This window comes from Gopherus evgoodei, chromosome 9 (assembly GCF_007399415.2).
Source record: "Gopherus evgoodei ecotype Sinaloan lineage chromosome 9, rGopEvg1_v1.p, whole genome shotgun sequence".
Classification (NCBI taxonomy): domain Eukaryota; kingdom Metazoa; phylum Chordata; order Testudines; family Testudinidae; genus Gopherus; species Gopherus evgoodei.
In genome coordinates this window covers 36736913-36759745 of record NC_044330.1, presented here as the reverse complement: position 1 = coordinate 36759745, position 22833 = coordinate 36736913, and the positions used below count along the sequence as shown (strand labels likewise).

The window sequence follows — 22833 nt, the reverse complement described above, 5'->3', positions numbered from 1 at the left end:
TTCTCCTAGACTCATCTTTCAGTGGTCATTTGTGATTGAAAGGTGTTTGAAAACATTCAGCATTTTGTCCATTTGTTTTTTTTCATCTTGTGTTCATCAAGTGTTTCCAGTTCCAACTAATGCTCTTAGACAATTGGGTGCCGATCCTGCAAATGCCAGCTTGTCTCATGTGCGGAGTTCCATCGAACTCAAAGAACAACTTATGTGCATAAAGTCACCCACGTGCATAAATGTATATAGGATCAGGGGCCTTGGTCAGTTAATTACATTGCTTTTCTAAGTGACAAGGTATTGCTTTCATTAATATTTTGTATTCTTCATTTGAAAGAAACACCTTTCCAGTACAATGGAGTTTTAGGATCAGGTGAAAATGTCAGTCACACCTTACAGTAAGAATACATGGATAAATAGTTTACAAAGGGTTAATAAATGCTGATGAGAGGTTAAAAGCATGTTGCAGACTAAAGTTATTATAGATGGTTATAAGCCAGTGGTTCCCAAACTTTTTACAAAGGTGACCCAAACAACTGTTGGTTTTTATTGTGATGCACTATTACATAAATGCACCCTCTGCCCCAGCACTGCGACTCTAGTCCTAGCCCAGTGCAGAGGGGAGGGCCTGGTGAGGGGGTGAACGAGCCCACCCCATAGTGGTGGCTCCTGACCTGTGGAGCTGGGGTTGGCTCCCCCTTTCAGGTATTATGATCTGGCGCATGAGGTCACAGCATCACTCAAACCGTTGTGACCTGGCTCTAAACCATCTGCCAGATCAGAACGCTCAGAACAGGGAGAGGAATCCAGGAACCATTGCTGTGGGGAGAGGATGGGATGAGCTCACTCTCCAACCCCGCCCACCCACCACCAACACCAGGTCCTCCCTGCCACACCAAGCCATGAGAAGTATATGTTCACCTAGGGCCTGCGCCCCATCTAGAAGCTTCCCGCAACCCACTGGTGGATCAGGACCCACCATTTGCAAAACACTGTACTAACATACTTAAAGCGGAGCATGTGTTTAAGTTCTTTACGAGATAAAGTCTTCTATGAAGAATTATATATGCTTACATAAACCATTTTTATTTTTAAGTGTAGCAACTTTGTTTCCATGTAATGCTAGTTTTATTATTTCTCTTCAGGGATTTTGTCCTGCTGGATTGGCCTCAGTGACTAATAAGTTATTGCAGCATAGTGTCAGCAGCTACTTAGGCCAGGTCCAGACTAGAGCTTTAAATCGATTTTAAGAGCTTTAAATCGATTTTAAGCTGTAACCGTCCACACTACAGAGTGCATAAAATCGATTTTAAGGGTCCCTAAAATCGATTTTGGAACTCCATCAAAACGAGAGGAGTAACCCCAAAATCGATTTTTTAAAATCGATTTTATGATAGTGTGGACGGCCATCGAAGTTAATGGCCTCCGGGACGTATCCCACAGTGCTCTAGTGGCCGCTCTACACAGGTAAAGGTACTCTTCTGCTGGCCAGGTAAACAGGAAAAGCCCCGGGAACTTTGAAATTCCATTTCCTGCTTGCACAGCGTGGAGCTCTCAGCAGCAGAGAGAACAATGCAGTCTCCTGAAAATAGGAAAAGAGCTCCAGCATGGAGCACACAGGAGTTACAGGATCTGATAGCTGTATGGGGAGAAGAGTCGGTGCTTTCAGAACTGCGCTCGAGCAGAAGAAATGAGAAAACCTTTGAAAAAATTTCTAATGCCATGCGGGAGAGGGGACATACCAGGGACTCGTTACAGTGCCGAGTGAAAGTGAAAGAGCTCAGACAGGCGTATCAGAAGACCAAAGCAGCAAAGGGCAGGTCAGGCTCTGCCCCCAAAACATGCCGGTTCTACGACGAGCTTAACGCAATATTGGGGAACAGCGCAACGACGAACCCCCCTTGTCTGTTGATTCAGAGGTGGGCGTCGTGATTCCTGCAACTACAGAAGATTTATTTGATGGCGATGATCAGGATGATGAGGACCAAGAGGAGGAGGCTCCAGCAGAGAGCACAGAGCATTTTATCCCCCCAAACAGCCAGGATCTTTTCCTCACCCTTACTGAGGTTCCCTGCCAGCCATCTCAAGGCAGTACTCCAGAAAATGAAGCTGAGGGACCGTCCTCTGGTGAGTGTAATTTTTCTTACGTTTCCTAAAACACTGACCCATGAGGTGGTTTTTAGAAAAGTCTCCATCCTGCTTGTTCGGGGAATGCGAGAGCAAAGCAGGGAAGGAGAGCAGCCTTGCCGCGGTTTGCTCTCCCGTTCCACGAACCACCCAGCAAACCGCAGGCAAGGAGACCTGCTTGTTCGGGGAAGGCGAGAGCAAAGCAGGGAAGGAGAGCAGCCTTGCCGCGGTTTGCTCTCCCGTTCCACGAACCACCCAGCAAACCGCAGGCAAGGAGACCTGCTTGTTCGGGGAAGGCGAGAGCAAAGCAGGGAAGGAGAGCAGCCTTGCCGCGGTTTGCTCTCCCGTTCCACGAACCACCCAGCAAACCGCAGGCAAGGAGACCTGCTTGTTCGGGGAAGGCGAGAGCAAAGCAGGGAAGGAGAGCAGCCTTGCCGCGGTTTGCTCTCCCGTTCCACGAACCACCCAGCAAACCGCAGGCAAGGAGACCTGCTTGTTCGGGGAAGGCGAGAGCAAAGCAGGGAAGGAGAGCAGCCTTGCCGCGGTTTGCTCTCCCGTTCCACGAACCACCCAGCAAACCGCAGGCAAGGAGACCTGCTTGTTCGGGGAAGGCGAGAGCAAAGCAGGGAAGGAGAGCAGCCTTGCCGCGGTTTGCTCTCCCGTTCCACGAACCACCCAGCAAACCGCAGGCAAGGAGACCTGCTTGTTCGGGGAAGGCGAGAGCAAAGCAGGGAAGGAGAGCAGCTTGATTACCAGTACAATCTACTACAGGGATTACTAGCCATTATTAACTTCCCATTTTCTCCGGACAAGGTCTGTGTGCTTCCCTGACCTGCGTCTGAGCAGAACTCTCTGTCCTCAGCCACAAGCAATAAGTATTAAAGGAATCCTAAGGTGACCTTGTGGTAAAGTAAAATGTTCAAGGTTCGGTAACAGGCACAGGTCAGTGAGGAGAAAGACTGTATGAATGGTTGTGTGAAATGTGTCTCATGATTCTTTTATCACTCTTTCCAAACCCCACCCCCCCACACACAGCTGCACATTTCTCCAGCCTCCCTCTCGCTTCTCATCCACGTGCGGGGGGGTATCATAAGAAGATTGAGGAAAAGGAGGACGCGTGAGGACATGTTCACCGAAATTATGGCAGTGACCCGTACAGAGAGAGCTCAGCAGGGAGACTGGAAGCAATTGGTCGCAAAGTACAGGGAGGCTGCCAGTCAACGCGAAGACAGGAGGGACCAACGCGAAGACAGGAGGGACGCCAAAAATGATGTCAGGTGGCAGGAAGATCAGCGCTGGCGAGCAGCAACTCTGGATCTTCTTCGTGATCAGACTGACATCCTCCGTGATATGCTGCAAGAGCTCCGTGGTTTCAGAATGCCCCTACAGCCCGTGTATAACCTCCCTCAGTACTCACCCTGTCCCACACCTTCCAGAACCAGGCGTGTAAGAACGCGTGGGGGAAGGCTCTCTACACCAGCCCCCTCCACTGCTGCGGACACTCCAACCAGAAGGCTTTCATTAGATTGAAAGCCCTTTGTGTCCTGTTTTTTCCCTCCTCTAATGATCCAAACTTCTCCCATGGCACCTTTGCCTATTTTTACTCTCAGGTCATGCTATTAAGGAAGTGTGACTGTAGTTTGGTAATGAACTGAAGCAAGCAGCTTTGGAAAGCTGCACGGAAGCTCGTTATCAGCATCAGGATTTGACAATTGGGGATATGGGTAATAAAGGGAAAACAAAGAAAGCAGCCATACCGTACCCTGGTCCATGAGAATTCTTGTTCTGTCTACTCTGATGCACTTTCTTCTTTCAAACCTCCCTCCCCCTTCCTCCAAACCTCCCTCGCTCCGTCCCCCATAGAGCGCTGAGTTATGAAATTTCAAGCACAGTATTGTAACAACAAGCATGATGCTTGATTGATGAAACGATCTGTTTTTAAATAAAGAACACAATTCTTGTAACACATAGTAATAACTTTATTTTCAATAAAAAAGCAGTTAAGGAAGGTTGCAGGTCCTGTGCCTAGCAGCAGACGGAAGCAGCTAATGGTGGAGGTAGGTAATAATTGGGAAATACAGAATTATATGTTTTCCAATGGACAGCTCTCGCAAGTAAACTAAGCAAGCAATTGAGGAATGCTGCAGGCAAAGTATCTTGCAGCAGCAACACCGCATAGACGGGGAGGGCAGCAATCAATTGAAAGGAAAATCAGCAGTCAAACTGTACCCTGGCCCATGAGGAAGCTACTTTTCAGTGCTTCTCTGATGCGCACAGCATCCTGGTGAGATCTTCTAATTGCCCTGGTGTCCGGCTGCGCATAATCAGCGGCCAGGTGGTTTACCTCAGTCTCCCACCCCGCTATAAAGGCCTCCCCCTTGCTCTCACAGAGATTGTGGAGCACACAGCAAGCAGCAATGACAAAGGGGATATTGGTTTGGCTAAGATCTGAGCGAGTGAGAAGCGTTCGCCATCTCGCCTTAAGCCTGCCAAATGCACATTCTACCACCATTCTGCACTTGCTCAGCCTGTAATTAAACAACTCCTGAGCACTGTCAAGGCTGCCTGTGTATGGCTTCATTAGCCAGGGCATCAAGGGGTAGGCTGGGTCCCCAAGGATAACTATAGGCATTTGGACATCTCCAACTGTTATTCTCTGATCAGGGAAGTAGGTCCCTTGCTGCAGCCGTTTAAACAGTGTAGTGCTCCTGAAGACACGTGCGTCGTGAACCCTTCCTGGCCATCCCACGTGGATGTTGGTGAAACGTCCCTTGTGATCCACCAGGGCTTGCAGAACCATCGAAAAGTACCCCTTGCGGTTAATGTACTGGGCACCCTGGTGTTCCGGTGCCAAAATAGGGATGTGGGTTCCATCTATGGCCCCCCCACAGTTAGGGAATCCCATTGCAGCAAAGCCATCCACAATGGCCTGCACGTTTCCCAGAGTCACAACCTTTCGAAGCAGCAGCTTAATGATTGCTTTGGATACTTCCAGCACAGCAGCCCCAACAGTAGATTTGCCCACTCCAAATTGATTCCCGACTGACCGGTAGCTGTCTGGCGTTGCAAGCTTCCATATGGCTATTGCCACTCGCTTTTCCACTGTGAGGGCTGGTCTCATCCTGGTGTTATGCCGCTTCAGGACAGGAGAAAGCGAGTCACAAAGTTCAAAGAAAGTGCTCTTACGCATGCGAAAGTTCCGCAGCCACTGCGAATCGTCCCACACCTGCAGGACTATGCGGTCCCACCAGTCAGTGCTTGTTTCCCGTGCCCAAAAGTGGCGCGGAACGGGTAGAACCTCACCCATAACCGTCAGGAGCTCCAACGTGCAGGGGCCCGGGGTGTCAGAAAACTCGTTCTCCAGTTCGTCATCGCTGTCGTCCCCACATTCAAGCATTCTCTCTTGCACTTCTGCATCATGGGTCAGCAGTGATAGAACGAGAATGCGTGAATTATTTACAGCATTCGCGATCAAGGACAAGAGCAGACCTGGATCCATGCTTGCTGCAAAATGGCGTTTCCCTCACTGCAGCCAGTAAAAACAGCGCGAACTGACTGTGTGCCGTTTACAGGAAGGGAGGGGGGGCTGTACCCAGAACCACCCAGGACGGGGACTTTGATCCCATCATGCACTGGGCTAGTAACCCATAATTCCAAAGGGCAGGGACCCGTGCAGGAACTGTGGGATAGGTACCCAGAGTGCAACGCTCAGGGAAAACATGGACGCCAGGGAACATGGACGCTCAACATCGATGTAAGTAGCCCTAGTGTGGACGCGCAAAATCGATTTTATAAAGCCTGCTTTATAAAATCGATTTTAATAACATCGATTTTACCCTGTAGTGTGGACGTGGGCTTAGAAAGCTGTTAGAAAGAAGACAACTCTTTAGAGAGGAAATGCTGAGGAATTTTTAGAATGGTTTACTGGTAGTGACATAGGCACCATTGTGAAAGGCCTTCATTCCAAATGAAGTAACATGCAAGAAAATCATTTTTGAAGTCAGACGGTGAAATCCTGACCCCCTTGAAGTCAACAGCAAAAGTCCTATTTCACCCATAGGCTATAATTGAGGGGTCTCAGGAGACTATCAAGGAATGTTTTTTCTCTCAACAACAAAGAATCCAGTCATTTAAAAAGGACACATTCCATAACTGTACTTGGTGTTTATGGATTGAGATAAATCCCCCATGCATTATATTTAGCTACTACATTGTTTAACAGTTCCTGACATAAATGGTTATATAACATTGTCCTGAGCCATAATCCACGCTAACGATGGCGGTGAACTGGCTCCTGTACACTGTAGTTAGAAATGTTCTTTGGGCTCCTTCAGAATGAAAAATACTATAGCAATATTGGATAGTAACATCTTCCATTCAGCACTTTTAGGATTAAAGTATATCTTAGTAACTAATAACACATGGGATACCTTTGCCTTTTAAACACAATTCTATGCATGTAGAAAGAAGGATGATATTCCCACATGCTGAAACTTTGCCATCTCTGAATAGCTCAATGTTATCTTTCACTCGCATGTAATGATTCACTTAAATGCCTTACTATCCTACAGTCATTTTTTTTCCAGGGTATAATGTTACCACCCTTGACAAACAATGTTTACTTTAAAAAATGACCATTGACTAGATTTGGCCATAAGAAAAGAAGAAATGTAATGGAACACAGTGCTATATTGCATATATGTAAGACAACTTTAGAATGTGAGACCCCACGCCTGCAAATACTTGTACAGGTGCATGGTCCCATTGAGTCTGTGAATTTATCACACTGCATGAACAGACTGCCAGGGAGTTCTGACTACCAGGACTTTATCTGTGGAGACATGTTCTCCATGGGCTAGATATGCTAACTTTTTCACTTTCATCTTCAATCTTTACATGATTTTTTTAGACAAGGAGGAAGTCTTTTGGGTCCATTTTGTTGAGGACACTTTATACAAACATAAACATTTAAAGAAGAAAAAGAGGCTTTTACTCTCAATTTGGAGCAATAATCAAGTTCATCCAAACCCACATGTATGTTTGAAGGAATAAATCACAAATAGGTTATTATGCATCATTTTAAGAAAGGCTGGTGATAAAGAGAATCATTATTATGAATTCATTCCCATGCTTGATAGTGACATACTACAGTTCGAATTCCAGTACTTGATAAAGAAAATTGTTGCTCCTGGGACTGAATCTTCTCTCACAGAAGCCAATGTAAATTTTGCCACTGATATCAATAGGAGCAGGAGTGGGGGATCTTAAAGGTTTTCAGGGGTTAAGATTAAACTGGGCCTAGACCCACAAAACTTGGCCCCTGCTTAAAAATCTGGAGCTTCTCTGGACAGTTTACAGCACCTGTATCAGAGTTCCGGAACGTTCAGCTACTGCCAGCTTCCCTCTCTTCTCTTGGGTCATGTAGTAATGTGACATGAAGGATCGAGGGGTACCACAATCCATTTCTTCCTCCCAGTGGTTTGGTCTTGTTCCTTTGTAAGTCAGTGACAAAACTCCCATTGACTTTAATGCTGCAGATTGGGATCTGGGCGGCCTCTCACTAAGTGAATGTGTCAGGCTGTGTCATAAACAGATAAGAAAAGTTAATAGCATAGAAGTACTTTATATCTCTTTGACTGTAAAGGGTTAACAAGTTCAGTAAGCCTGGCTGTCACCTGACCAGAAGACCAATCAGAGGACAGGATACTTTCAAATCTTGAGGGAGGGAAGTTTTTGTGCTGTGCTGTTAGTTTTTGGTTGTTGTTCACTCTGGGGCTCAGAGGGATCAGATGTGCAACCAGGTTTCTCTCCAATCTCCCTGATACCGGTTCTTATTGATTCAAAATAGTGAGTACTAGGTAGATTAAGCGAGTAGGCTTATGTTTGTTTTCTTTATTTGCAAATGTGTATTTGGCTGAAAGGAGTTCAAATTGGTTTTTTGCTGAAAAGATTCTAATTTGTACTTGTATACTTAGACTGGGAGGGTATTCCCAGTGTCTATAGCTGAAAAACCCTGTACCTAATTCATCTTAAATTTACAAAGATAATTTTTACTGTTTTTCTCTTTTTAATTAAAAGTTTCTTGTTTAAGAACCTGATTGTTTTTTATTCTGGTGAGACCCCAGGGGACGGGGTCTGGATCCACCAGGGAATTGGTGGGGAGAAAGGAGGGAAGGGGGAGAGAGAGGCTAATTTCTCTCTGTGTTAGAATTACTGTCTCTCTCAGGGAAAATCTGGGAGGGGAAGAGAGAAGGAGGGGAGAAGATGCATTTTCCTCTCTGTTTTAGATTCAAGGAGTTTGAATCACAGTGATCTTCCAGGGTAACTCAGGGAGGGGAAGGCTGGGAGAGGCAACGGTGAAGGAAAGGGTTTACTTTCCTTATGTTAAGATCCAGAGGGACTGTGTCTTGGGGGTCCCCGAGCAAGGTTTTGGGGGGACCAGAGTGTACCAGGCACTGGAATTCCTGGTTGGTGGCAGCGCTACAGGTTCTAAGCTGGTAATTAAGCTTAGAGGAATTCATGCTGGTGCCCCATCTTTTGGACGCTAAGGTTCAGAGTGGGGAATTGTACCATGACAGGCTGCCTTTTGCTGAGTGACTCATTGCAATGTCTGATCCTTCCCTAAACACAGGGGAGTGGGTCCTAAGAATATAAGGGTCCTGATTTAGGCAACCCTTACTGACACGTAATCTACTAATTCAAATGGGACTAGATGCATGAGTATGGATTGCCCATGTGAGTAGAAGCTAAAGGCTCAGGCACTTCTTATTCTTAATTACCAGGAAAGAGATTAATTAGATTCAGAAATGTTAAAAATGTGTTTTCTTTATACTATCCTGCTTCTCTTCCAAGGTCTGAAATGTTGAGATAGTTTTGTTTCTAGGCACTGCAATGTAAAATGCTGTGTGATCATAAAAAAGTCTCTATCTCATTCAAATTCAATGAAGTCTGGGTAGCCTGCCCCTTATCTCCCCTTCGGTGGTCCTAACACAGTATTTCATTTCCCTTTTAATTTTCAGGTTTAACAAGAAGATGTATCACACAGTTTGCTTGAGTCCTGTGTTTATTTCTTAGTTCTATGTAAAAGGCATAGACTAAGGTTTGGTTTTCATGAGTGACCTCAATGGGACTGCGCTGTATGTTTCTTTGCCACATAAGTTAGAAGTTGTGAGACTACTTTATACATAACATTTGCAGCTCTATAATTCTTACTTTGCACATATGTAATATTTGCAGTCCATGATATGTTAAATAACAGTATGTCAGGGTAGCTCAGTGGTTTGAGCATTGGCCTACTAAACCCAGGGTTGTGAGCTGAATCCTTGAGGGGGCCATATAGGGATCTGGGGCAAAAAAAACCAAGAAAAACGGTCAGGGACAGTATTTGGTCTTGCTAGTGAAGACAGGGGACTGGACTTGATGACCTTTCAAGGTCCCTTCCAGTTCTGTGAGATAAGTATATCTCCATATATATTTTTTATTTATTTTTTTTAAATACATTTCAAGCCATTTGTTTAGTAGCAAGATTAGCTTTAGTAAGGAAAAGTCATGCTTCTAAATAAGTTAATACCAGGTCAAGAAGATCTGTGGCACAAGAGAGCATTTAATGTATTTATTAGCAAGATAATCAAATGAAGGAATGTTAATTTATCATTCAAAAAGTTTGTTTTGTTGAAAAATACAGTAACAGTCTGAGGGTAACTAGTTAATTTGACATTAAAGACCAAAGGAAAGCTAGTTGAGGATTACGTTCTATGTTTGCTCAATATGCAGTAACTGTGATGGTTAGTAATTAGAAATCTGAATCATGAAACTGGAAGGTTGAGATCAGAAATGCTAAATGGTTTAACCATTGGTTAATTAAATTTGAGAATAAAGATTATTTGTATCTGACAAATCCACTGGAATTCCTGAAGTTCCAAGGACTTTTGTCTGCTCTTGTTGTTAACCCAGCATTTAAAGACAAGACTATGTAACTTACTCCCTCTCTATTTTTGGTAAGACACATATTTTTGGTAAAACACAGTACCTCAAAAGGTTTCTTTTTATGTTATAAAAAGCATGTTTATCAACTTATAAATCAGGATTTGCAGCAAATGCTACAGCAGTTGTTATAGGGATATTGCATATCTTTTCTGGTAATACCATTTATATTAAAAACCAGTTTGCAGAGTTTTAGGACCACAGGATTTACCATAACAGACAAGACTGTTAGTCTGTTTACTACCTGCCAGTATCAATGACCACAACCTGATACTTCAGAGGAAGGTGAACAACAAAACATATGGCCAGTTGTACTTTGGCTAAAATTCCTTTAATCAAATGGCCCTGATTTAAGATATTTAAGCTTTATTTAATATTTAATATTTATTTCATAACTTTAATCACATAATTATTCCCACTGAAGTTGATAACATTACTTATGTGCTTAATGTTACACATGTGCTTAAGTATTTTGCTGGATTAGGGCCCACATCGTGATCTGAACAAGACCTGAAGAATGATTCATGTAATTTTACTCCAAAATATCCCTGTAGCATAAACGTTGACATACATACACGCTTTTTGTAGTGTTTGTGTGGGGAGGGAGAGGGGAATAAAACTTCACAATATTTTTTCCATCATGATGTTAAAATTATGGCTGGTGGCCTGGGGGGAATCACCTCCAGATTGTACCAGAATGTACAAATCTGCTTAAAAATATATACCCTCTATCACCTAGGTACTAGAAATAAATAGACATCATTGTCATTGGTTTGTGCTTCATTACCATAGCAGAAGGAGCTCAGGGTAACTAGCAAATTTTTATTTGCAGATCTGCACTAGCAACATTAAAGATTTTGGTTCATAAACAAAAACGCCAGATAGAGTCATGCTGGCTTGTATCCCATGGGAAATACAGACAGCAAAGGATAAAAGCATTAAGAAAAGGAGAATAAATATTTTTTAAACTTCCAATGTGTAATTATTCACATATGTTAATCAGACATATGCTGCTTTCAAAATCTATATAACAATTGCTTAATATAGCCTATTCATAGAGCTTCATTTGGTTCTTTTTAGCAGGAATCATCTCTTTTTCAGCTATTATGGACCCACATCCATCCATGTTTGGACTACACAAGTCAAAAATCAATGAAGAGGTTATTCATTGTGCTTATTAGAAAGGAGCATTTGTGAATACTGGAGCCATAGACTTTTCTCTGGTTATGCATAATAAATCCTTTGTATCTGTGACTGCTACATAAGCATGTGAATGCATAGGTAACACTGTAGCATGCACATGGATATAACCAAGGGCTCGCTCAGAATGCTTTCTAGAAAAGATCAAATAGAGGTGCCTTCAGCTCCTGGGGGAAATTTATCACATGGACTAGTCATTGTGTAGAGTGCTCCTGCTTTCCCTGTTCACTTGGTGTGCTTTGTGCATCCCTGCATATATTGTCACTATTGAATAACATTGTACTAATAACCAATGAATGTTTGAATCTAACAACTGTGGAATAACTGATTAGCCAATGCAGAGCTAAGTAGATGACTGCATATGCTGGCCCAAATTCTGCTCTCATTTATGTCAGTGTAAATCCAGAGTAACTTCATCAATGGCAATGGTACTACTCTGGATTTATACCTGCAGAAGTGTGAGTAGAATCTGATTCTCCCTGTCCTGGCTTACAACCAGTGGAAGTAACTTGATACAGGTGCACTGCAGTGATTCTAGTAGACTAGCCAAATGAAACCTTTACAACATAATATAAATGTTCAAAAATGTCTTCAAGAGACTTTGCTGAAACATTTGCTTTTATTAGTATTTGTTTTAGCAAACCATGGGTGACACCCTGACCCAGTTGAAGTCAATGGCCAAACTCTCATTGACTTTGGAAGGATCAGATGTCACCTTATGTCTTTCTGAACAGGATGGTTGCTGAGTTACTGCAGTGAATGAATCCTGCCTGTGAATATAATGTGAGGGAATCTGTGTTATGTCAAGCCAAGTGTGTCAGCTCAGAGAATGTGAAATTACTGCTCCATAGCATAGCCATATCCCACATGCGCCAGTGGGACCCAGACAACATCAGAAGTCATGTGATTCCACACCCTTCCAAGTGGAAATACTTCAGTTGACAAGATGGCTGGAAAATGAGAGAAAGTGCCCCCTAGCTTCTCAATGGGAAAGAGAGTGTGGAGACTGCCATGTCAGAACAGGCAAGTGGGGAGGGAGCAGTGCTGAGCCCATTCTCACTTCCTCATAGAGGATGGTAAGTGGCTTTCAGTAGGCCTTTCTTCTTCTCCTATCGTTAGCCTGATGGAAACAAGTAGCATGCTTTGCTGTATTGAAATCATATGTTGCACTGTTCACAGACCATATTACATAGCTTTGTTGTTTTGTTTTCAGATGCTGAAGCCATGTCTAATCACCTCAAAACAATGTTGTGGTTGATTTTTAATTTCATTCATTCTAAGATCGCTTTGTACGTCCTTACATTAAATGCTGGACTGTCATTTTTAGTATGGTGTATGATAATCATGAAGAAAAAGGGCATATCTGTGCATGACATTCATGATCACATAAGCATTATTTGGTTTTCCCTATACTTCCGTAAATGAAGAGTCAGCCCCACTGCCCATCCAATAGGAGAGGGAAGAAAACCTCAAGGACCAGAAGAGAACAGCCTCTTCCTCAGCCTAATAACCTGTACAGTTACAGCAAAGTAAGTGTGATTATACAGTACTGGGGAAAAAATTATGGAAACACCCGTTGAAGTATGAGCATGCCTTATTGGCTAGAGCTTCAAATACCACCTAATAATCCAACCATATTAACAAACAAATAAGCAAGCCTCCCACCAGTAAAGACATCCCTGCTGAGAAGTAAGAAAATGGAACCTAATCTATTCTTCACAATGCCTTGATATGAGCATTAGGAAGAGATGCTCTATTTGGATCATGGAAAAAGTTCACAGAGGATAAAAAAGGGTCCAAAATATGAAATATACCAATGTTTGCAATTTTTCATCAACATTTTAAATAATGAAAATAATGTCAACATTTTTGGCCTGGTTTGTGACCCGCTATAGAGCTGGTTGTAAAATTTCAGTAATTTTTTCATGAATGTTCAACAACAAAATTTAAACCAGATTTTCATGAACTTTTTTGTGCAAATGATATCCCATTTTTCAACCAGCTCTGAAAATATGATACGTAGGATGAAGCTAGCCCCTGTGCAGAGAACCAGCATGAGCCTACCTTATGCATCATTTAAGTAGCACTTAGGAGGCACATAGCCCTTCCCTATAGGGGTGAAATTCACCAACAGATATTACATGAGCAGACAAAGTTACTACACCTAATAGAGAAACAGGTTTACAGACCTAATACCGAGAGTTTTTCATTTTATATGTTCAGTCCCACCTTCCTTTCTCCCTCTCTCTCTCCCTCTCTTTCCTTCATGCTTTTGCTTTTGCTTTTGTTGGATTTGGTTTGGTGTGTACGTAACTTGGAGGTGTTTCCATATTTTTTCAGTTATGTATATATATTTACTAACTACTAAATAAGTGTTTGTTTAGTGTGTTAACACAGTCTATGTCTTGTGTTAGATGTTGAGTGTCCAGACTCTTGAAAGTCAGTACAGAAGCATCTCAGATTAAAATACAAGACTTTGTATCATTTACTGACAAAAGATATGGGGAAATAACTTTTCCTAATGGCTATAGCTAATGGGTGATGAGAGCTGTACCTAGCAGTAACTGCTTAATATTACTAGCTGGAATGTCAAAAATCTTTTCTTCTGACCTTATTCCATGCATAATTATTACTCCCTCTACAAAAACAAAATTAGCATGCTTAGTTTAACAAAGGAAAATAATTGTTGCATTCATTGTACTTATTTTTCTTGCTTTAAAAATCTTTTTGTTGTTGTAATCAATGTCATACACCCCTTACCTGCCTTTCTTTTCCATCTATCTTATTTGTCTATCTATCACTCTGGAATATAAGACCCTGATCCTTAGCTGATGTGGGTGTAAGCAGCCCCTTAGGACTCAATGGAGCTATGCCCATTTATGGTGGCTGAAATTCTGCTCCAAGTACTTAAATTCAGTCATCTTCCTGTCAAGAAATTCATGATTTCTAAGTGCGTCTGTAGTGCCGGGTAATATTCTCATAATTCTTTCCTGACCTTGTAGTTTTGCATTCTGACTCATGACTCTAAGTATTCAAAGTTTATGTCTGCTGCAGTAGAAGCTTCTAGGAGAACATTCCTCATGTTTTCCTTTAAAATTTTATTCAGCTTAGATTCTTATACCATGCTCATCACTTAGCTATCTGAGCACTTCCTTGAGTTAAGAATAAACAGTTAGCATTTTGCTTCCCTTCCTTCCTTTTTCTTTCAATAGACTATATTTAAAAAAAAAACATATGTGTGATATGTAGCTTAGCAAGAAGCAAGGTCAAACTATGCATTTGCATTTGTAATGGAAAGTGTTGATGTTTGTGTCATCCTTAGATCCTGTGGGAGTGAATTCTACAGTTTTAAACCCACCTCCTAGAAAGGCCTGTCTCCTGCTCTTTAGAGTTTGTCCTAATGGAAGCAGCTTTGTTATGAGGAATGGATTGCCAAGAGTTGTCAAAGTCCAGGACAGTGTGTCAAGCTTTTAGGCATCTCAAGCCTCTGACCATTTAGAACCTTTAAAATAAGAAGTGAGACTCTATCTAAAGGGAGGCAGTAGAGTGTAGAGGAAATGTGCTCTCAGTATGCCATGATTCTGAGGACGTGTATTCTGCACCAGTTAGAGTTTTTTCAGGGCTGATGCTTTCATGTCTAAAAACTTGCATTGCAGTAATCCAAACAGGTAGCAGAAGCATGCATGATCAAAGCTAGGTATCAACAATAAGGTTGAGATGCAGTCTCCTAACCACTTGAAGGGGGTACTATGCATTTCTCGCAGAAGTAGACATCTCCAATATTAGCTTTGCTGTGAGAAGTTGAAAAAAAACCACCCAAATTTTGGTCTGTGTTGATGCCTTGTGGGCACACATCTTTGACTGGCTGATGCAGCACTGTGTTAGCAAGCTGGTTAAAGTGTTTCTTCTCCTTGTCAGCATTACTGTCATCTCACTAGGATTTAATTTCTGCCAGCTCATCCTCTTCCATGTGCTACTCTAGGTAAACACTGAGATGGCTGAGTGACAGTGGTGTTATCTTGGGGTGTGAACAGCAGAGTTATGTCATTGCCATATTGTTGACATGTAGCTGCAAAGGAAGCTACATAATTTCTCCTAATAGCTCCATGTGAGTACTGAATAAAGCAGGAGTTCTACAGAATAGAATGGTGCTCCACAGGTGAAGGGGGTTTGGTGGCAGAGGTACAGTTGCCCATCACTGACCTTTGGATACAGCATTGAGGAAAGATTCAAACCATTTCCCAATTCTCCCCTAGAACACTGCTACCTTTCACAGGTAGGATAGCAGTATTCTCTGCAAAGAGGTCCAAGAGTATAAATATCTGTCATATATGCATTAATAGCAAGATATCCATCAGTCCTACCACTATTTCTAGTCAATAACCCAACCTGAAATCTAGGTGGGCAGGATCTATGATAGTAGGTGCAGAGGCCAGGAATTCCCATATACCAGAGGAAGATGTAAAGGAGCTATGGCTGCTATTCCTTTCCATAAGCTGGTGTAGCAGCTGCTGAGTACTGTACAGGCTCCATTTAAGTCAATGGTAAAACTCCCATTGGCTTCAATGAAGCCAGGATTTCTCCCTCCGTCACTAGGCAGGTCTTCATTATGAATCTGAATGCATTTGTTAAGGGTATTGGGCCTGTGGCCTCTCCCGTGCTTGAGAGGTGGAGCCAATCTTCCTCACACCCCATCCAGCATGGCCACATAAAGCCTAATTATTTAGGGGTCTCCTGAATTACAACTGTCTGATGTGTTTGAGGAGTAAAAATCCCTTCTGTACCGCTGTTTTGGGAAGCCACATTTCTCCCTCTCTTACTTCCTCCCCTGGTTCAATCTCTTTGATGTAATCACCTCCTTAGCTCGCTACTAAGTTACAGACATCAAATAAAACAACAATAAAATTTCTAAATTAATAAAAGTTGCCTCCTGTATCAGCATAGAGTTTGGCTTTCCTGCATGTGATTTCTGCATTAACATGGATTTTAAAATCTCATTCTTTATCATGGGCCTGATCTAAAGTCCACTAGACTCAGCAGAAAGCCGCCCATTGACTTCAGAAACATTGGATCAGGCCCAATATCCTTAACAAATGCATTCAGATTCATAAGGAAGAACCTGCCTAGTGACAAGGGGAGAAATCCTGGCTTCATTGAAGTTAATGAGAGTTTTGCCATTGACTTAAATGGAGCCTGGATGTCACCCAAAGCTTTGCAGGGCTTATTAACCAAACTTTATGACAGTTTGCTGCAGTTCTTTATGAAGATTAATGAATTATTGTCTCCTCTGCATTCCATATTAGTGAGACAGAATTTTGCCACATTGCTAGTTTTTGTCAGGAAAAGAAAGATGGGAAGACGTTTGTAAGACAGGGATAAATCCTCTCTTCATCAAACTTCTCTGATGAATAATATTTTTTTAATGTAACTCAGTAATTTTATAATTTAATTCCACAAAAGAATGTAATTAGAGTTTAAAATTAAGAAGTAGATTTTCTCTGAGCTGAAAAAAATAATATTATTATTTCCCCTTTATAGCATTTTGCAAACATTAATGAAATTAGTCTCAACAGCTTTGGGAGGTAAATACTAATACATTTATTACAGATGGGGAAACTGAGGCACTAAGGTTACTTGATTTTCCAAGATCATCCAGAAATCTGATAACACAACTAAAATAGAACCCACATCTCTTGTCTTTCAGGCCTTTTCTTTTAACCACTAGATTGATTTATTTTTCAAAACTTTTGTGATAGTTTGCCCCCTTCAGAAAAAGTATTTGGAGTTGAAGGGCCCAAGCTGTGTGGTCCTCATTCTCTCATTTTCAAAAAGCTTCATATGTGTTTTTTTTAATTCACTATTTCGGGGCATTCTAAAAGGCATATGGTCATATTAAGGAGCTGAACATACTCCTGTATAAATTAATGGCAAAATTCCCATTGACTTCCATGTGTGCAGGATCAGGCCTTCAAAAATGGATTGACCTTTTAAAATGTAATATTTACATCTAAGGCTATATTTTCCAATTTTGCTCTGACAATGTTGTTCAGACAATCATTTGTGCACATGATTTCTCCCATACATTTTACTAGTCACATACTCAGGCATCATTTCCATATCATTTGCATGCTTAAATATTGTGTGCATGCAAATTACCATGAATGGAGGCCCTTGTAGAAATGATTATGTGCACAAAATTAGAGGCCTCATTTTGACAATTTGGCCCTAAATCAAGCTAAACTGGAATTCCATACCTCTCAGTTTTTCTTCTTTCCCTCCCAGGTGTTTCAGATCTGTGTGACTTATTTTTAATACAAATAATATTTTTATATAAACTATATATATAAAACACAATATTATTATGATTATTTTATTGCTGGTATTGTATTTTTGGTTGTGTAATGCAAGTTGTACAATGCATTTCTTTACAAAAGCTGTGAATGCAAATATGTGTTATTTAAGGGATGATACAACTTGTGGTAAATGATCTTGCTTAAATAAAGGATACCGGTATGATTTAGATTTGTTTTAGAGAAGCTTATATTGCAGGCAGGTTTCTTTTGTCAAATAATGATGTATGGCTGATTACAAAGGACACCAATGTTTCTTTCCTGGCATCCACACATATATTTATCCTGGAGAAGAAACCTTCACAATCTAAACATCAGAGAAGCTGAACATCTCCTCTCAGGGAATTAGGGGCACTCAGCTATTTCACAGATTGGACCTGAAGTAAATTGCTCTTTATGAACTATACATCTAGCTCTAACCAATACAAAAGAATGTTGCATTCTCTATACTTGAGTTTATTTTAGCTCCAGTGATACAGGGAATTCCAGAGCTGTTTTGTAGCTGCTAATATGCAAACAAATTCTGAAATACCGCTTCCATCTTTAGGGATTTGCAATTGGTGTTTTACTTCTTAGGATGTAAAGATTCAGCTTCAGTTCCTTCGAAGCATGTGAAAGTCTTTATCCATTAGAAGATATAGAACCAGGCAAACTCTAATACAGCACAATGGGGAGAGTGCGTGGATGAAAACATGAATGCAATTTATTCTTGATAGCAACAGTATGTGCTGATGATGGCTTTCCCGGTGCATTACAGCTGATGAGTGCAATATAAGGCATACATTTCATATTCAAACTTGCACTGTTCCCTTACTGGGTGGGTAAAAAAGGGTATTTTCGCATGCTTGTAAGAGAAATCCACTCTCAAGTGTCTGTTTGGTCAAACTCTGCCCAGATGCTGGTATGCGGTCATGTATTTTGGATATTCTGTTTGATGAATTATGTGCAGACTATGTGTCTGGCCTGCCAGATAGAGGGATCCAGCAAAAAGAAGACACAGATGTGTAAGTAATAAAATATTGCCCTTGGACATAATGGCAAGGAAACCTCTTAGTCACACAGGTTCTGATCAAAAGTCCATTGAAGCCAATGGGAATCTCTCCACTGACTTCAACAAGCTTTAGATCAGGCCCAAAGCACTCATAACAAGTCTAAAAACTTTGTTGACTCACTGTGGCATCTGCCATACAGAGTCTGCCGTAAATGATGCAACACACCTAAAGTGAGAGCCAAACACTCAAATAGAGATTGCAAAGCAGATCAGGCTCCTAGTAGACTTTTAAATTCAGTCAGTTCAGGAAAGGTATGCTGCGCATATGTTACCTGCATTATTCTAGGTTAGCAAAAATGTTCAATACCGCATCTCATCTCTAATCTGGTTTAGGATTACATTATCGTCAGCTCTTCCAATAACAATACTGCACAAAATCCTATCCTAGACAAAAGTCAAGGTGAAGAATGTGTTGTGTCAGTTTAAAGGAACATGATTTTGTCTGAAAACCAGCATTGCAAGTAACATTACTCTTATGGAAAGTCATTTGTAAGCAAAATATATGGGTTTCTGTTTTTTCAGTTTGTGTATTTTGTGCAACTAAGATCACTCTATGCCTAATTAATATTTCTGCTACGTATGCCATACTCATTTTCCTCCGTTTTGTGAACTCAGGGGCAGGGGCAGTACTTGAATTTTTTTATTCTTTCTCTCTCCTCTCTTTTTTACTGAGTAGATTTCAAATTGACAATTGCCCATTGATATGAATGGAAGGCTCTGCATTGACTTCAACGATGACCAGGCTCTTTGTGCTTTTCTAAACCATTGTTTGCCATACCTGGAGGTGAAAGAATGCCTATAGATTATGTTATCTGTATAAAGTTAATTGTAAACAAACATTTTTTGTGAAATTTAATATGTATTCTCCGTATTAGTGTACAGTATATACATTTTCACTACAACTTAAGAGCCATGAAAATTGTGCCTCCAAATTTAGCCTCTCAGCTATACAAGGTTTACCGTGTGGCTAAAGGCACAGGCAAAATACATGTTTTGACACACAAACCAGCACTTTTACATGAACATCAAGTTTGCTAGGACCAGAGTTACCTGATCTGTGCACATAGGCAGTTGTACAGCAAGGATATGCTCAAAATCCATTGACCCATTTACCGACACATTTGATAGTTAGCTGTTTAGGCCCCAATCCAGTGATGAACTTCATGTAATATTTAAGTTTAACCATATTCATTCATAGATTCATAGACTCTAGGACTGGAAGGGACCTCGAGAGGTCATCGAGTCCAGTTCCCTGCCCTCATGGAGGACCAAATACTGTCTAGACCATCTCTGATCGACATTTATCTAATCTACTCTTAAATATCTCCAGAGATGGAGATTCCACAACCTCCCTAGGCAATTTATTCCAGTGTTTAACTACCCTGAATGTTAGGAACTTTTTCCTGATGTCCAACCTAAATCTCCCTTGCTGCAGTTTAAGCCCATTGCTTCTTGTTCTATCATTAGAGGCTAAGGTGAACAAGTTTTCTCCCTCCTCCTGATGACACCCTTTTAGATACCTGAAAACTGCTATCATGTCCCCTCTCAGTCTTCTCTTTTCCAAACTAAATAAACCCAATTCTTTCAGCCTTCCTTCATAGGTCATGTTCTCAAGACCTTTAATCATTCTTGTTGCTCTTCTCTGGACCCTCTCCAATGTCTCCACATCTTTCTTGAAATGCAGTGCCCAGAACTGGACACAATACTCCAATTGAGGCCTAACCAGCGCAGAGTAGAGCGGAAGAATGACTTCTCGTGTCTTGTTTACAACACACCTGTTAATGAATCCCAGAATCACATTTGCTTTTTTTGCAACAGTATCACACTGTTGACTCATATTTAGCTTGTGGTCCACTGTGACCCCTAGATCTCTTTCTGCCATACTCCTTCCTAGACAGTCTCTTCCCAGTCTGTATGTGTGAAACTGATTGTTCCTTCCTAAGTGGAGCACTTTGCATTTGTCTTTATTGAACTTCATCCGGTTTACCTCAGACCATTTCTCCAATTTGTCCAGAACATTTTGAATTTTGACCCTGTCCTCCAAAGCAGTTGCAATCCCTCCCAGTTTGGTATCATCTGCAAACTTAATAAGCGTACTTTCTATGCCAACATCTAAATCGTTGATGAAGATATTGAACAGAGCTGGTCCCAAAACAGACCCCTGCAGAACCCCACTTGTTATACCTTTCCAGCAGGATTGGGAGCCATTAATAACTATTCTCTGAGTACTGATATCCAGACAGTTATGCACCCACCTTATAGTAGCCCCATCTAAATTGTATTTGCCTAGTTTATCGATAAGGATATCATGCAATATGAGTCGTCCCGCTGAACTGAAAAGAAGCTATTTCCCCTGACTTCAGCGGGATGACCCATATGCTTTTAATTAAGAAAATGCTTAACTGCTTTGCTGACTCGGGACCATAGTTTTTAATAGAGTGAATGAATGAAGATGTTCAGTTTTAAAACAACTTTCTCCTTTTGTGTTAATGAAACACTTCAAAGAACAGAATAGGTTAAAACATCTGACTGGAATAGGATTTATTAAATCATACAAAAATGTATTTAGCCTTATATTTGGAAGTGTTAACACCACAGTTCTAATGTGACAAATTGAATTTGGCAGGCATTATAAAACATGGTTTTGAGTGAATAGAATTTTTACCTTCAACATTGCAGGATATTGGTAAGATCTATGTGCCTTTTAAAGATCAACTATATTATTTAAAATCCAGAAATAAATAGCATTGTTTGGCAAAAACATTTACCTTATTAGCCTGCATTAGGCTTGCAATGTTAATAAGGATTATTTTTCTTTTATGTCTTTGGCTAGTATATATAAGTGGATTTTTGTGTTTATTCCTTTTAGTGCATAAGGATTTTGTGTTCATAAAACCATTGATAATCTTCACAAACATCATGATAACCACAAGGAGCCAACACTCTAAATATAATCTATGGCTAAGCAGTTATTTGTATGCGTTATTTTTTTGATAGGTGACATGTATGCAGTGGTTGCATGGGGACCATACAATGCTGGAAATGATTGAGAAAAAGCGTTGTTTGTGCAAAGAAATAAAGGCTCGACAGAAATCAGAGAAAGGACTTTGTAAACAGGACAGCATGCCCATTTTGCCGAGTTGGAAGAAGAACACTGGGAACAAGAAATACAGCCCCCCTCCTTATTCCAAACAACAAACTGTTTTCTGGGACACAGCGATATGACCAGACTGTTACTGATGCCATCACCACGATGTTGCAAGATGCACAAGTAGCCTCCTTTCTTAATAAGGCAATGCCTGTGACATAAAACTTAATCTGCAGGTGACGAACTACCTAGTGAAAAACATACCAATTTGGTACTCACCTGTCAATCTAAAAAAAATCTAAATTTCCAGCTGATTAAGGCATGTATATTATTAAGGATTTTTTTGGATCCAGAAGATATTGAAATGTAAATATTTTGCCAATCTATTGAAAACATCTGAACTAATACACTGTTTAAAATATATAATTCAAAAATTTATGAAGAATTTTACTATATAATATAATAACTGTTATATTGTTTTATTAACTATTTTATATGTGGTATCCTAATGCTCTTTTTTTTGTTGTCGTCATTTTTAATGACCTTACCTGCCTAAATTTGGCCTCTGTACAAAAGCATGTGATTGTACTTTTGTTTAACAAGTACAATGTACAAATCAACCTGGTGCTAGGGCTGTAGAAGTTCACTAGAGTCATATTCATTAGAGACATCTGTTGCTTTTGTTCTTCTGGGAAAGGTTTTGGCAGGAAGTAGTAAAAACTGTAAACAATGCAAATAAAAATGCTTAATTTGGATGTCCAAATTGCATTAAAAAAGAGTTGTTCTGCATCAGATATTTGGTAAATTTACTATTATAAATTGCCCTTCTTTTTACGTCAATCAGTTATTAAAGTCTCCAGTGATAGTTCCTAGGCTACATTTGGCTAACCAAGTAAGCAAAATTTACTGCAGAAAGGTCTAAAATAGACGCTCTTCCTTCTTTTATTCAGCTGACTAGAGGAGACCATGGTTCACTGTGATTAAGAATTGTATATCACATGATAATGAATTAACCCATTGTTTATCTGATTAAAACAGTGGCA

At 40.9% G+C, this 22833-nt stretch overlaps 1 protein-coding gene across 2 annotated transcripts in view; it reads left to right on the top strand.

Moving 5' to 3' along the window:
• The window catches only part of NYAP2 (neuronal tyrosine-phosphorylated phosphoinositide-3-kinase adaptor 2), a 196737-nt gene extending 174559 nt beyond the window's left edge, over positions 1-22178 (top strand). The window contains exon 7 of one of the 2 annotated variants that reach the window (XM_030576305.1): positions 21700-22178. In XM_030576305.1, the coding sequence (XP_030432165.1) occupies positions 21700-21927 (228 nt within the window). In that variant the 3' untranslated portion in view covers positions 21928-22178. The remainder of the gene's footprint in view (positions 1-21699) is intronic. The other variant, XM_030576306.1, reaches the window with a different exon arrangement.
• Positions 22179-22833: the final 655 nt, after the last annotated feature.